Raw genomic sequence first — 16,345 nt, 5'->3', positions numbered from 1 at the left:
GGAGATTAATTTTCAAATCAGTAACTATCAAAAATTTGACTAATGGACATGTATTGGTGCTTATAATAAGTAGAAATACTATACAATAAATAATTCTTTTAGATAGACCTTACTTAATAATACACATATCTACCCGTTTAAAATCTAAACTTAATTTTTTTTATATTTCAAAATATGGAAAAATTTAATTCTAAAACTATTTCTAACGTTCAATTATCAGCATAGATTTAAAAACTGCCATTTGCAATACCTTCGGTGATTTCATTGATAAACAAATTAAGTAAAGAGTGTTTAAGATAGAATGTTTGGTGTGTTCGTATACATTTGAAAAAGTAATGATTGAATTTTATTATTTTAAATTTATTAGGTATAAGATTTGTTAACTACCTTAATATTTTATTAACGGTATGCACTTGTGATCTTGTTTCAATTTCATTGTGCAAATTGGTATACTCAAGGCATAACAAGTTTACAGATTGGAAAACTCTAGACAGAATTTTATCGCTACCTGCTCCAATGTTCGTGTCAAGTGACTCGACATAGTTAAGTTGTGTACCGACACTGATAGGGATATTTCATATATTAATATAATGTGCATATTTAAAGTCAAATAAGTTGCTATCGTCACTGTACACAATATCAAGCTAAAGTACTTAGCACAAGTACATTAGTATAGATTGATTATCCACTTGGGAATTATTAAAGTTTAATACTGAGCCGAGAGAGGAGATATTATTGAAACTGCGAATGTAGTTCCAAAATTATGTAGGTCTGCTGTGGATTGTTAGTTCAGGTTTGTGAACGTGTGTCAGGCAGAGTTTAGTGAATATAGATTTACGCTAATTTTAACAGAACCAAATCACGGAAAAAGATATTTGTTTAATCAACGATATTGATTTAGAGAGGAACCGACTAAGATAAAAGGACATAGATCGTGTGTTATAAAGGAACACTGTTATTAGTTATACAGGGTGTCCCAATAATATTGTACTTCCCCGTAAGGGGTGATTTCCAAGCTCATTTGAAGTGACTTTTTCCTTTGAGAAAATCGTCTCCGCGGTTTTGTTAAGGAGTTATTACCGAAAAACACGAACCAATCAGAGCGCGGCTACAGTGGACAGATTACAACTCGGCCAATGCTGACGCCACACTCAACGTGAGGCGCTGTAACCGCGTTCTTATTGGTACGTGTTTTTCGGTAATAATTCTTTAACAAAGCCACGGAAAACATTTCCACACAAGAAAAAGTTACATCAAATGACCTCGGGAATCACCTCTTTCAAGGAAGTACAACATTTTTGGGACACCTTTATAATCGAAGTATAGTATCAGATGCATAGTTGTTTGGCGATTGAAGTAAGAAACAGACTGATATCTTTTTAAAAAGGCTTACAGTTTTCTATGTCGAAGTTGTAACAAAATATACTTAAGCAATGCTATTCGAACAATTAACCCTTTCGGTACGAGTGCTCTGTCGCCGTGACACTCCGGCTGTACGAAGCGAAGCACACTGCGGACAAATGGCCTATTTTTGGGCAGTTCTCTAAAGGTCATTAATGTATATATAAAGGTAATTCTTCACAGAAAATGAAATTTACCAATATAATTAATAAGTTTAACAAGAAATTAACAATTTTTATTGAAAAAAATGTATTTATAAAAACTAAAAAATTAAAATAAATAAATAAATAAATTAACCATACGTAAAGTTAATAATAAGAAACTTAAACAAATTATAATAGTAGTAAACAAAATTAACAAACTTAACAAATCGCTACTCGCTATCCGACTCATTCTCAGTACTTTAAATGTGATCATAAAATAAAACATATATTAAAAACAAATTCAGAATGCGTAAAAATGATTATTATTTGATTATTAATAATAATTCGTGATATACACGAATATTGAATTTTTCTATAAAAGTAAATTCCGCACTGTGAATGTGGCGGATAAATGGCAAAATTTTCGACAAAAATCCAAATTTGTTTGGAAACAGAAAATTAAATTTAACAATACAACTAATATATTTAAAAAGAAAATTAAAAAATTTTCCACAATAGATCCTAAGCAAACAAAACTATAACAAGTAATATATCCGAATAAGAATCTCAGGAGGTATTTTGCCGTTTTTGTTATATGTTAATTTGAAGTTTTATATGCAATTAATAAATAGAACCACCGTTGAAAATTTATACAAGTTTAATGTACATGTAATGGTAATTATTCACAAAAAATGAAATTTAACAATAAAATTAATGAATTAAAAAAAAAATTAACAATATGTATGTATAAAATTGATTGTTAAATGATTGTTCAATGATTAATAATATCAATTTCCTCCTAATATGTAATTTGCCAAAGGAATTTATCGTACATCGTGATATGCACGTGTAGTGAGATACATATGTATATCCCGCTTGTCCACACTGTGCGCCGCTCCGAAAATGCACACATAGCGCGTGGTCAGTTGTCTTTTGTATGAAGATTTTCCTAAACGTTAAATAAGAACTGTGTTTAATTAAACAATGTTTCCTCTAACAAGTGGCGTTTATAGTTTTAATATTAAAAGGCATTTATATAAAATCCGCCATTATAGATGGCGCTCGTGTATACAGGCTGTCACATGGATGCCGGATATATCCGACGCTCGTACACACACAGGTCATCAGATGGATGCCGGATATATCCGGCATTCTTGCCGAAAGGGTTAACAAAAAAGAAGTTAGTTTTAATAATGCACATATATGCCTCATAATTTTATTTTAATTCTTATTGTGGCCTAATTCCGGGATTTACATATTGTGTTGCAACACCAGAAATTATACTACAAGACGATCAAAGGGTGTACATATTTTTAGCGAAATTAACATTTTTTTGCAGAGAGTTTTAAACGTAATTTTTGCCAATCTAAGAAGGCAATTCCAAATATCGTTTGACTCAATGGGTACTTGTTGACAATTTTGCAAATTCAAATTCGAAATACAATTGTTGTAAAACTAAACTTCTTACATCTCTGCAGGTATGAAATTCAAGATATTCGTCATTAATTCTTTTTAATGATGCATATGCTCATAAATTTAATTTAATTATTAGACTGCGGATTTTTATGCATTTATGAAAAATTGGCCGAGCGTTAAATAAAACAGTAAAAGATTAGAACAATCTAAGAAGATCGATACGTTTTTTTCAATGTATCAAAATTATTAAGGGATGAAATACATTTTATACGATTCCTGCTTCTCATAATCGATGAAGAACATGTTCGTTTTGAATAAAGTTTCGCAGTCTAGTAATTATTTAATCTTCAGTGTTTCATCTTCCCTTATTCTAGTATGTTAAGATGAAAAATTTTATCAACAGATAAAGCATTCTCTAAACAGAACATGTAATTTCATAAAATAATTTTTACTTCATATTTATAACAATTTGAAAAAGGGAGATTACTTGTTTGAATAGTAGAATTTTACAACTTCTTTAAACAAGTTCCGTTGTCAGACCGTATAACGTCTTGAAGCAGCAGAGAAGCGTACGCCATCAATCCTATCGTTAAAACTGAAATAACGTAACGAAGCTTCTAAAACATATTCCTTACGTTCTGATATCAAATTTTATGCGACGTATAAACGAGTACGTTGGTACTATAAACTTTCCTTTACTGTTTACTTCGATAGCTATGTTCGCTTTACTTCCGGACCGTCTGCAGTTTCAAGAATTTTATTGGATACTCTGAATTATTTTGAGGAAAGAATTTTGGTTCACCGAACAAATTCGACGAAGTTGTCCTTAAAAAGAGTAATCTTAATTGCTTCAGCTTAGATTTAGTTTCACCTTATCCGAAAGACGAATGGTTCCGATTGCTATAGAAAACAAATAAAGTTCGTTAAACAAATTTCGTTAAAAAAATATTGCAACAATCTAGCTGGACTACTCATTTTAAAGATAGAAGCCTCTACTTTTGCCATCCATCGTTCATTTTTATTTAAGATATTTTTGTATGTCACAATCGCTCGTAAACTGAAAATATCTGTGGTCTCCAATATGTTGCAAATTGAAACGTCTGAAAAAACATTGACAAATTGTTCCCGCGACTGAAACCGCTGTAGATTTAAAGATTGAAGTTTCCTCTTTACAACGAATGCTTAAACCTTGATTTACGATTTTTTTCTAGCCGATTTACTGAAATTCGAATGGAAGGTCTATTGCCATCTCTGCAATAATACAAGGAACAATATCCTCACACAATGAAACTCATTACTCATTTTTGTTTTATAAAAGAGTCAGAAGAAAATCGTAAATTAAGTTTGAAGCAGTCGTTGTATAAGGGAAGATTGAATCTTGAAATCTGTAATCGATTCATTCAGAAAACAAAATTTTTTATGCTTTTTCAGACTTTTCAATGTATAGCATTTTCGACCAAAAACTCGTCCTCAGTTTTTCACCTCTCATATTATGCACAAGTATCCTAAAAAGAAATGAATGGTGGTCCGCGAAAGTAGAGGCTTGGAGCTTTAAAATCAGTCCAGGTATATGTATTGCTGTACTATTTTTTTAAACAAAATAATCCAACTATTGACAATTTGTTCATGTACTTTTTTTACTGTATTTATATAAAATTATGTTAATCATCGCATAAATGGATAAAGAATCAGTACATAAATAAACACGGCCACAACTGTTTCAGAATGACTCTGAATGTACTATATGAGGATTAAGATTGTTTCACAAGTGTGCCTGTCACAAATCTTTAAACTTAACGAAATCATCGATATGTCCGCTGATTCGTTGTCTCCACTGTTACGAGATTAAAAGGGAAATTACTACTCCTGGTAGAGTAGTTCCAATCAAAATTAATGTGGGAGCGCGAGCGTTCCCTCTCGAAGGTGTCTCGATGCGACGTTTCGGAACGTTGCGATGGAAAGCTTCGAGAAGCATGGCGACCGTTACGATCATGGAAAATTCGAGAACTCGGAAAAACAAATAAAATGCTCAGAGGTGCCGGGCCTCGCGGTCTTTTGTCGCCGAACCACGAGCGTGAGAGGTTGATTGTATCGTTGATCATATTTTCTGGACATTTTATAATAAAATTTTGTTTTATTAAACAAAGTTTTGTTAGCCCATTACCCGTCTCAATCCTACATTAATTAGGCGATAACTGAAGCAATTATTTGAATGAATACGGTAAGAGACTCAATTACTGTACCTACATTAATCAGACGTATTCTTAAAGCATATGTAAGTAATGAATATTAAAAAATATGTATATATCAACTGATTTTAATGGAAAAAATGTAATATATCTTTTTTATATTCATTATGCTTTAAAGATAAGTATAATTGATATAGGCGCACAGTAATTCTTACCGTCACAGTAATTGGGTCCCTTACCCTGTTCGAAATGAAAAATGATCCTTTCGTAGTTTAAAGAAATAGAGAAGAACAGTCGGCCATATACAAAGAAAACAATCAGTTTCACTTGAATGTGAACGTTACAGAGAATGATGTAAGCAATGTGATAAATATAGACCACTTTTAACCCTTATTGCTTCGATTATTTTTTCGTACCACCGAGAAAAAGGAAAACATATTTCTAGATTAAATTTTTATTTTTACTAAAGATGGCCATTTCATTAGCATTGAGATTTTGTATGTGAATAATGTTTAGAAGAGATGCTCGATTTATTCGGTGGAATACTTTCCGACAGAGGTAGTATAATTGTGACTCACTTATAAATTGTCGAAATGTCGGCACCTAGAAACGCGCGTATGGTCTTTCACAATGATATCGAATGAGTGTGAGGAAGTTTGCTCGGTTAGCTGGGTTGAATCGGTGGCTGGATGGGCTGGTGCAAGTACCAAAGTAAAGTTTGGCTTGGTTACCGTCCGTGATCCTCCATCGAATCACCAACGGAGTGATAACGATAACTCTAGCAACTGCTCAAGCTAATATCGATTGTTATTAGACGCCGCCGTACGAAATTCGCTTGCCAATTTTGCTGCACAGTCGAAACCAATGGCCCGATGCTAGGCGATCCAAAGATTGGGACTGTGTCGATTGTTTTATCGGTCACTCGTTTCTTCTTCTCCTCCTTTCCAATGCGAAAAGATCTCAGCATTTCATTCGCTTACATCTTATGATATGTTACAAGAAACAGAAAAAGGTCACTTCTAAGTCACCACTACACACTATGTTTTTTCGTCGGACGTACCGAGCAGATGCCACACACTATTTTCAGGATTGCAGAATAATCGTTTATCCTTTATTGTAGGCTCGTTGGAATTAACTCTCCTTTTGCAGATTAATCGTGCAACATACATAGCTGGTATTTAAGTTTGGCGTAGTTTAAGTGACATAGCGCATTTTACCATACTATGTTACCGTCATCAAGGTAATCTTAGCAATCTATTGCAGTATGAATTTTGGATGACTAAAAAGTTTGCTTGTTAGTAGGAAAATGTCAGAATGTTGAGCACATATTACCTCAATAATTTTGCCGTGTGTCATAAGATTGATCGATTATAAGTAAAATGTTGATAAATTACTGTTTGTATTACGTGCACTGTGTTTTTATTGGATTTCCTCGTAGCTAAAATATCAGAAATTAATCGAATATTCTTCGATTTGTAAAAGTAATATTTTAAAAGTTACCGGCAAGGAGAAGGAAGGAAAACAATTGCATTGTTATAATTTAGCAAAAAGTATTACGCGAGTGTTCTGCAATTTATGCGATCTGCATTGTACTCGACGAGGACAACAGTATTTTACAGCTAACTGTAACAGACTATACATTACGCACTCCATAATCTCATAGTCTATGACAAATATCAATATTAAACAATATGGGTAGTTTCATACGCAACACTCTTAAAGATTAGTGCTTATCTTGTAACAGTACTTTAGTTATTGTTCTTGAGCACAGTAGTGGAATGTGATTTCATTTGTCACAGATAATTTCTGCGTCTAGTCGTTGGCTCGGTGGAATATTTATACTAGGAGTGATCGATTCCATTCTCATAATTGTTATTTGATTATCGATCACGGTATTGTGGGCAACCTGCGAACTTATAGTACAAACAATTTGTTAAAAGTATTATAGAATATAAAAACTTTCGAGTAAAAATCGATAATAATGGTAGATATGTACAAAAGTTAAAGTTTCCTTGAAAAATTGAACTTTTACAGATTACGGGTATAAAAGCTTACCGAATTCCCTTCCTCGTAGAAAATTCATCCGTTACGGTATTAGATTTATCAGCGCTTATACGTTAAAATTCGTACAGGTAACAGTTTTTGTTTACGGCAGTGGTGGAGAATATTTCAATCAAATCGTTTGTACGTGAACTATCGTTTAATGCGTAGAACATGAGAAACACTGGTACATGTGTATACGCATGCACATACGTATTTTATTACATAGAAACGTTCCATCTCACGGACTAGACACAGAAATTAATACAGTTATATTACAAGTAAGAATGTTTTTATTTTGCGAATGTTTAAATATGGAGTTACAAGGTTTATCTGTGTGGGGATGTAATGTAAAAACATTGAGTCCGTTTCAATGTAAGTTGGTATGTCATTTCCGAGTGCCGAATAGAAACAACTATGCAGCTGCTGAACTCACATTAAAAAGAAAATCGTTCGATATTGTTATATCAGCGATATTGTTATATCACTTTTATATCAGCAGTTAGAAAATATTTCATTTGATTTCTCATGTCGTCATTCATTTTCAAAACTGATGTACAGTAACAAAGTTCGTTAAGAGCAATCTTGAATTAACGTAGAAACGTTTGTAGACAGTTCTCGAAATTCGTGGAACATTTAGGATACACTTCGTGCACCTTCAAGACATCCTACTTGCTGCTAGAACTTCTACGGTACCATTACCGGACTTATCAAACATGGTGCCGATGAGTATACTAGCTCTATATGCTTAAGCTTGAGCTCGGTTTACACGGATATCGCCATTTCGATTGGTTGACTGAAACAAATGAACTTGGCTGCTATATGTTTTCGATATACCAATTGATCGGTGTAATTGGTGGTACAACTGAAAAGGGGGCGATTCTACGTAATAAAATAAGTCGAAAATGTAGAATAAAATTTGTTCACACGAGGCTTTGTATTCGAGAAAATTGTCTTTGAAAACCCGTAAAGTCCGCGCGCCTAGCATTTGCAGAGAGTAGAATCGGTCGGTCGTGAACAGACCTGTCACATGATACCTATTCAACAGAATATGACATAATTTCATTCTACATTTCCCACTTATTTTTTAAATGTGGAATCACCCCTTTTCTTATCGTAACACAAAAGTTGAAAAGTAATTGTAAAAAAAGTTTGATGTTAGTTTGTAATTGTGAAACATTGTATTCGATAAGAGCGACAAGATTGAAATTGACTGGGATAAAGAAGCACTTTTATGTTAATCTCGGAACCGACATTGCACTTACGTACTTTCTTTGAAATCTCTGTGTTTCTCGTGTGCAATGCGAATACATTGCTTGTATTTTGCGTTTCGCTCGGAATTATTTCTTCGGAGCAGTTAATGTACAGTCGAAAATAACTCTGCACGACAACGCTAGTTAAATATCTGTTATTTAAATGAGTGTTTAAAAACAATGGATTCCTTGATTCTCTAGAATAGTGCTGGGCACGTTTGGGGCCCCTCGAACGCTTGCTTCCCCCATCAATCGGTCCTCCGTGCAACGCACGCTTTCGTCGCGTTCGCTGGTGTCTCGCGTTTTCGTTGCCCCACGGTAACGGCGCTCACTGGAAGGGGATAGTGGGCGGGCTATGGTGGGGATGATTTTGCCTGAATTGAAGCAAACGTGCCCGGCACTGGTCTAGAAGGAGTATTCTCTTCCCGAGAAGATTCAGTCGGAAAGACGATTGAAAAAAATTGTTCTTGCGATCAACACGAACGATGAACTTTATCGAACGACCTTTCGCTATACGCTGAAGCACGCGCGTGCACACGTTATATCGTTATAATAGAACGAGTATTACTCTATTTTTAACATACATATATCTTGCGTTTCATCTATATCCGCCGGGTTACTTTTCACATTGTTGCCTAGATCAAGCATACTTGTTCGGACTACAAGAAGTGTAAAGTTTTACATCTCCGTATTCTCCTCGGTCTCTTCGTCAACTTTCGGCAACATGTAAACACTAGGAATCGACGGCACGTGATCCTCGAGCTTCAGAATCGGCTTGCAGTCTCTAGTGACGTCTACCTGATTGAAACAGTCCTTTAAGATATTGATTTCGTTCTCGTGGGCGAACAGACTGGTAGGTGGATCTGTTCCGCATATGTCGTTCTCGTCGTTGCCGTTCCTGTGGCACAGGTTGCCAGACGGAAATTGTCACGAGGTCAACGCGAAAGGATCCGTTGACAGCTCGTCCACACTTGGACTGGCTTTGATCGGCTCCGGTTTTTCCACCTGATGGCTGAGCCTATGGACGATCTCATCATGGAGGATGTTGAAGCACATCGCGGTGATTGCGATCCCAGACATTATGTAGCAGGAGCAAAACCAAATGGTTACGTTCCTCGACTCGTAAAGATTCTGACGGGGGTAGGAACCGGGAACCATATCGCCGAACCCAATCGTGCTCATGCTCATGAAGCAGAAGTAGCTTGCATCTGCGATCAAATAAGAAACAAGACGGTTAAATGCACAATATAACCCTTTCATTGCTGGCGTAATCTTAAATGAAAATCTATCGGTTCTTCAATCCAAGTGCCTTCCGATTCTAGATTTAAGGGGGTATTTTGGTTTTGAACTTTCGAAGAATCCATTTTCTTTAATCCTTAACATTAGGATTACGAAGCGTTAAAATGGGATACTTTACAATACTTTATAAAAATAGCAAGAATTTATCTATTAAATTTTGAGCCATTATTACAATAATATATGCCCAAAGAAATAAGTTTGTTGAACAAATTCTCATAGATGCATCGGTACAATCTCAATAATTGTACATTATTAATATTACAACTGAATATATTAAAAATACAATTCAATTCAATTCTATCGAATATTCATTTCAGATAAATCGTCTAAATACACAAATGTTTATATCATTAAGGGCGAAGGGTAGTCACGTGACTTTTTCAGAGTCAGCAGGTCGGTAACTGCTGTATAATTTCCGTTCACAGTCTTCAGACACAGACTTAAGATCCGTTTTGGTTTGATCCGACGGGTCGTTGTCACATGTTTTGCTCTGCATTATCGATATTATGAATTCTGACGCCAGAAACGTGTTTCAAGTTTTTGGCTTTATTTCGCAGAGAATCAAGATAAAAAATAGCTCAATTTGTTTCTGGAGATATTTTCTAGCGTGCGCTACTCTCGATTTCATCCAGAAAACTAATCCAATGGCATAAAAATGCTTGGATTGCACGGCATGTACATTGTGCGGTTTTTGGTCTACTTCTAATATTTATATTGCCAAATATCTGCATAGTTTCGTCTGTTCATGACCAGCGCGTTAGATTGAACACTCCTCTTTAGAGTGAGCCCTTCCCCAGTGAAAAATATTCTCATATAAGGACGAAAAGTTGAGACACGTAAAATCATGTTCCGCCTAATTTTGTCGGTAACGTAGTCGCTCTACCTCATTGTGAATTACGGAGTCTTGGCTCTTAATAGTTACACATTAAATAATTATATTAAACGCGGAGAAATATTACAAAAATCAAAATTGAAAATTCCTCCATTTTGTAAATAATCAAGATTTTCAATTTATTTTGATTCGGACTTAGTCACATTTATGTGTACTGATTAAATATAATTCATCATTTTTTGGTTTTCAATCAACAGAAGCAAAAGGACCAGAATCATGGCAAGGCTCAACAAATATTTTCTAAAACATACTTCATAAAAATGTATATAACTCGTCATTTTTATTGTTTTTGATTTAAAAAAAAAAACAATTTATGTACTTCAAATACCCATAAATGTGTGCGCAAAATCGTAATGTAAAAAGTATAATAGTTCTGCTGAAAAAATTTCTTCCAAAAATAAGTTAATTTTGGGATTTTTCTAAAAAAGTTTGGCCTCATTTTCTAGAAACATTTTACAGGTATCAAAATCTCAATTTTGGAAAAATTGGACTCTTTTTGTTACTGATTTTCAACACACAATATTGCTATTAAAATAAAGGACCACAGTGTAATGTCCCTATAAATATATGGGAGAGAAAAATTTTCCCACGATAGTATGACATGATATAGGAGTAGATATATCGTTGAGACATTACTAATGTAATGACAAAACTTTATTGGTTTTACTTATTTTTTCATGAGATTTTCACCACTACAGTTGTGACATTTTACTGAACATAAAGAGGCCAAACTTAATACGATTTGGATCATATTTATTTGTTTAATTGACGATGTAGCATAAGCTCGATTATCCGAACCGATGCTATCTGAATTCTTTATTGTCCGCATTCAATCAGTAAATCAGTAAATATTTCATCAGGTAATCGTTTTTAATTGGAATATACTAATCTCTATGAAAATTAGAAATTCACTTCCGTGGTAGGTAAGGCACGTTAAATAATTTTTGACATTTTCTGATGCATATCGTTGACTATATATCCCTTTTGAGGCAATGCGTTTCGTTCGGGAAAAATCGGGATTCTCTTTTGCAACGTACCCACAAAGGACCAGTCGTCCAACTTGTGCAGAGTAAAAGCGCCTGCCACAATGTAGCACAGTATTGCACCGAGACAAATGCTGATTGGTGCGAGTATAGTAACGTTTGGCCTGTCACCGGAGCCAAGACTCGACACTTCGTCCTTTGGGCTGGCCTTAATTTCCACTGTGCTCGTGAACGTTGACGCATTTGCGCGGACATAAAAGGGCTCCTGTAACTGCAATTGCTGTTGCTGCTGAGCCAGTTCTTCCTGCTGCCTTTTCTTCCTCATTCGCCTCTCCTTCTCCTGGGCCCATGTCAATTTAAAAGCAATTTTAAGATCGATCTACCAAGAAAGTGCCTTCACTTTCCCGCACTGTTTTGCAATATTCCTTTCCAAATTTATCTTATCAAGATCAACATGGAAAGATAAACTTTGTGTACACGGATTTGCAAATAAAAAAATACACAAATTATTCGAGGATTACATACATCTAGAGACGCCAAAGGAAGGGTTATACTTGAGAATTGTTTCGTGAAATTTCGCTCAAACAAATTCTTCTATGCTTCTATTATTATCATTATTCAGTTTTTCAATGTGGAAAATATTTTCATTTACGATAAACATTAATGCAATGAAAAAACGAAGAAATAATTTTTCATTAAAGTTACGTTAGCACAAAATTTTCGAGTTTGAGGTCATTTCAAGGTCATAGTATAAAACACTGTTGAATTCATCTCGACGTCAGCAACAATTCTATTATGTCCAAAACATGTGGTGCCATTTAAAAAAGTCAAGGTGACCTTTACTTTTTTACGTAAAGAGTATTTTTTTAGATTTAAGAATATGCGGACGTGTAACTCGCCAAGTATTGACAAACTTTTGTCTAAAACCATTTTTTAATTGCACTATCGGAAATGCCTAAAAAATGGTGACATAACTTAACGGGGGGACCCTGTATATATGTATATTGATCAAAATAATATATGTATGAATATGATGTAGGTGCCTTTTTAACATTACGTAAATAATAAGTGTTGTATTTCATGTATTTTAAAATATTTAATCTCTCATTTGCTCTACTTATCAGTTATTGTTCCTCTGAGAAATATAACTCCACTTTCCTGCTGTACCACAGTTTACATTCACTCTGTATAATAGTGAAGATATTCATATTTTACCGTGCAAGAGAAATGTATCGCTTTTCGGTCTCATGAGGATTGAACATCATACATCTTTTCATGCATCAGTACCTAGAGTCAGTCAAAAAAGTCTCCGTACACCGTACAAGAATTTATTTAATGTTGCACAATTTTAAAGGAAATGGTAATAAATAAATAATTCTTGCGTTATTATGTTCACTAAACATAACATTTATTAACAGTGCAAAAAAAGCTATATTACATTTATTTGTTAACAAATAAACAAAGGAAAAAGTAAAACTCAACGAAAACGAGGTCAAAAAAGTCTCTGTACATGTAACACTATTATTCATAATTTGTTAATTAGTGATCAGTTGGACCGCCTTTTAATTTTATAATTTCTTGCATCCTCTTTGGCATTGTTTGAACTAATTTTTGTATTGTACTTGGCTGAATATTTTCCCATTCCAACAATATATTAGATTTTAGGTCTTCCTTGTTTTTTATTGTGTATTTTTTCAAATTTCTTTTTATTTCTCCCCACAAATGTTCGATTGCATTAATGTCGGGAGATTGTGGAGGTGTATGCAGCTGTTTCGGGACATTGTATAATACCCATTCCTTTACTTTCTTAGCCATGTGCTTAGGGTCGTTATCCTGCTGGAAGATAAACGACTCTTCAAGATGTAATTTTCTGGCACTGTTTTTTAAATTTTCTTTCAAAATGTTCAAATATTTATGCTGATCCATTATACCGTCAATAAAGACTAAATTTCCCACCCCTGCTACACTCATACACCCCCACACCATCACGCTGGCGCCTCCTTATTTAAACGATGGGAGTTTTTTGAGTTTCATCTGTTCATTTGGTTTTCTCCACACTTTAACATTTCCCTCCAAAGTAAAAATAGTGAATTTACATTCATCACTAAATATAACATTATTCGAAAAGCTTTGATCCTTATTAACGTGTGCCTTCGCAAATTCAAAACGTTTTCTTTTATTAACTTTACTTACGAACGGTGTTCTCCTGGCTGTACGACTATTGTATCCAGCTTTTCTCATAACATTTCGAATAGTTTCAGGCACTACTTTTATATTATAGTCATTTTCTATCATACTGGCCAATATTGGTGCACTCGTTTGTGGATCACAACGAATTGTTCGTAGGATTGCACGTTTATGATTAGTATCTAATTTTTGTGGTCGACCTGTACGTTGTAAACTTTGAATAGATTTAGTTTTTGCGTATTTCTCAAGAATATATTGTACCGAAAAATGTGTCCTTTTTACTATTTGACCTATTTTTCTAATGGATAATGAATCTTCTCTTAATTTTATAATTAAATCTCTGGTCGCAAGTGGTACTTCCATTTCGGAGAAATTTTTTCGCGAAAACGTCTTTTATTCTTGCTAACAGTCAAGCAACTAAATTATACTTGACCATAGAGTGTTTCCTTGAGAGTTATTTGTAAACATTCAGCTGAACCGTTAACAAAGGAAATAAATTTACACGCTCACAGTCTCTGTACGGAGACTTTTTTGACCTCATTTTTGTTATGCTCGTCATTTTAGTTCGTTTATTTGTTAACAAATGCATGTAACATCTTTTTGTTTGCACTAATAATTAATGTTATATTTCTGAATATAACAACGAAAGAATTATTTATTTATTACCATTTCCTTTAAAATTATGCAACTTTAAATAAATTCTTGTACGGTGTACGGAGACTTTTTTGACTGACTGTATATACATATGCCTAAGGAATTTACGTGTGCAAGACTCTCCACTATTTTCTTTTTTTTCACGATCGTGTTGAATTCCTCTAAAATTAATAGGTTATCACATTGTTTTACTAAAACTTCCAATAATTTCTAATAATCTTTAAATTGTAATATATTCATTTATAAACAGCAAATATATTTCCTTGTCCTTTCGTTCCTGTACGAGTGCAGAGTTCATGCAAAATCTGTATCTATTTGGGATACAAATGACTTCCACCTATCAAGACATTGTTAATTGGAAGAGAGCAACAAAGCAAAGAGCAATATATGTATTGTATATGTATGAAAAGTAAAAAATCTTTAATCAATGCTCGTTTGAATTCGAATAATATGGAACTTCCAGAGTTTAGATTCGGGACAATGTAATAGTTAATTGTACCTGTACTATAGATGTGTTTCATTTGACATTTTACGAGAAATATTCTATCAATTAATGTTTCTTCGCTCACCTCCATTCTTCTTTCATCGTAGCAACAATAGCCGCAATTCGAACAAAGGCAGCAGCAAAGAGCACGTGTAAAGACACCTCTGGCACATCTGGATAACAGACCTCCGGCGCTCGATAGGTAAACCACAGTCAACGGGATCCCGAGGCTGGCGTAACCCATGGTCGCGATTTTACCCCACGTGGATTTCGGCGTTATGCTACCGCAACCTGGAGAAAGATCATTAAGTATTTAGATAGGGTAAGTATTGCCGAAATTACGTTAGGTTTCCCAAGTAAGTACACACTGAATGGAAAGTGTGTTTTTATTCAAGTGAAGCTTGAGTAGCTTCCAAAGTGAAACTTTTTAAGTTTTCAATGAACTTCATCAGTTTATTAAAGAGTCGAAACGCCTTTCACGTATTTAACCCTTAAAATATAAATTATCTGGTAGCCTTTCAAGCGTTGAATTTTTTAAAAGAGATACTTCAGGTCTAAATTCTTAAAGCGTTTTTTTCAGTTTCAAAGTACAGCGGTACCAGAAGGCATAATTGAATAGTAAATTTCCAATTTTCGATAAGTTGTCGATATTTAAACTATTATATTTTCGTAAAAAGAAATCGTATAACAATAAACCGTGGATAATGCTGACGCTTTCATAACCCATCAATCATTTTTTTCAGATGTGGTGCATGATGTAGTGGGTGGAAAACTGAAGACACGGTTTTTCTCGAAAATATTATAAATTGAAACTTAGTAAAGTGTAAACTATACAGATTGAAAAGTTCATGCACGTTTTTATACAGGGTGTCTTACATAACTCGAGCATCTAAAATATCTCGCTTGTTTTTTATGATAGAAAAAAATGTCAACGGAAAACATTAGTTGGTTCAGGGGGACAAATATTACGATAAGCAACAAAATGTGTTCACGGTTATATTTTTTGAGATTTCAAGATCATCGAAGTTTTTTTCAATGGAATGATATATTTTTAGTATCGCTATATGATATCCGAGGTCAAGACGAATCCAACGACCTGTAATATTATGACCTTCACGTGACGTCGAGTACGCAAAATTCATAAAAGTAGGACACTTGACCTAAATAGTGAAACAACGATGACATGTCCCCTAGGGTTTCACGAAATGTTCTTGAACTTTGACTATTGACTGTAAACACGCTTACAATAAATTGTAAACACTGATACAAATTCTTCTCCTTATGATGACTGATATCAGTACGTTTAAGAAATTCTTCGGGATTTATTTGATTGTGAAAGATAACGTTACTTCTCTGAAACGATAGTGTACAGTGATGCAGAAAAGATAGAGATGATTTTAGTTT

At 34.2% G+C, this 16,345-nt stretch overlaps 2 protein-coding genes and 1 long non-coding RNA gene across 3 annotated transcripts in view; 1 reads left to right on the top strand and 2 right to left on the bottom strand.

The window, feature by feature from the left end:
• LOC143363646 (uncharacterized) overlaps positions 1-16,345 on the top strand; it is a 381,899-nt gene that overhangs the window by 57,529 nt on the left and 308,025 nt on the right. The window lies entirely within an intron of this gene.
• The window catches only part of LOC143363642 (uncharacterized), a 255,622-nt gene that overhangs the window by 24,392 nt on the left and 214,885 nt on the right, over positions 1-16,345 (bottom strand). The gene's annotated exons all lie outside the window — the stretch shown is intronic.
• Positions 9,368-16,345, bottom strand: part of LOC143363641 (potassium channel subfamily K member 6-like) — a 157,155-nt gene continuing 150,177 nt past the window's right edge. The window contains exons 3-5 of the mRNA XM_076804201.1: positions 15,027-15,232; positions 11,671-11,956; positions 9,368-9,650 (exon numbers count right to left, since the gene is read on the bottom strand). Of these exons, the coding sequence (XP_076660316.1) occupies positions 9,370-9,650; positions 11,671-11,956; positions 15,027-15,232 (773 nt within the window). The 3' untranslated portion in view covers positions 9,368-9,369. The remainder of the gene's footprint in view (positions 9,651-11,670; positions 11,957-15,026; positions 15,233-16,345) is intronic.

The sequence above is a fragment of the Halictus rubicundus genome, unplaced genomic scaffold (genome assembly GCF_050948215.1).
Source record: "Halictus rubicundus isolate RS-2024b unplaced genomic scaffold, iyHalRubi1_principal scaffold0083, whole genome shotgun sequence".
In the NCBI taxonomy this organism is placed as follows: domain Eukaryota; kingdom Metazoa; phylum Arthropoda; class Insecta; order Hymenoptera; family Halictidae; genus Halictus; species Halictus rubicundus.
Note: the sequence above shows the minus strand (reverse complement) of the source record. Positions and strands in the feature narration are given on the sequence as shown.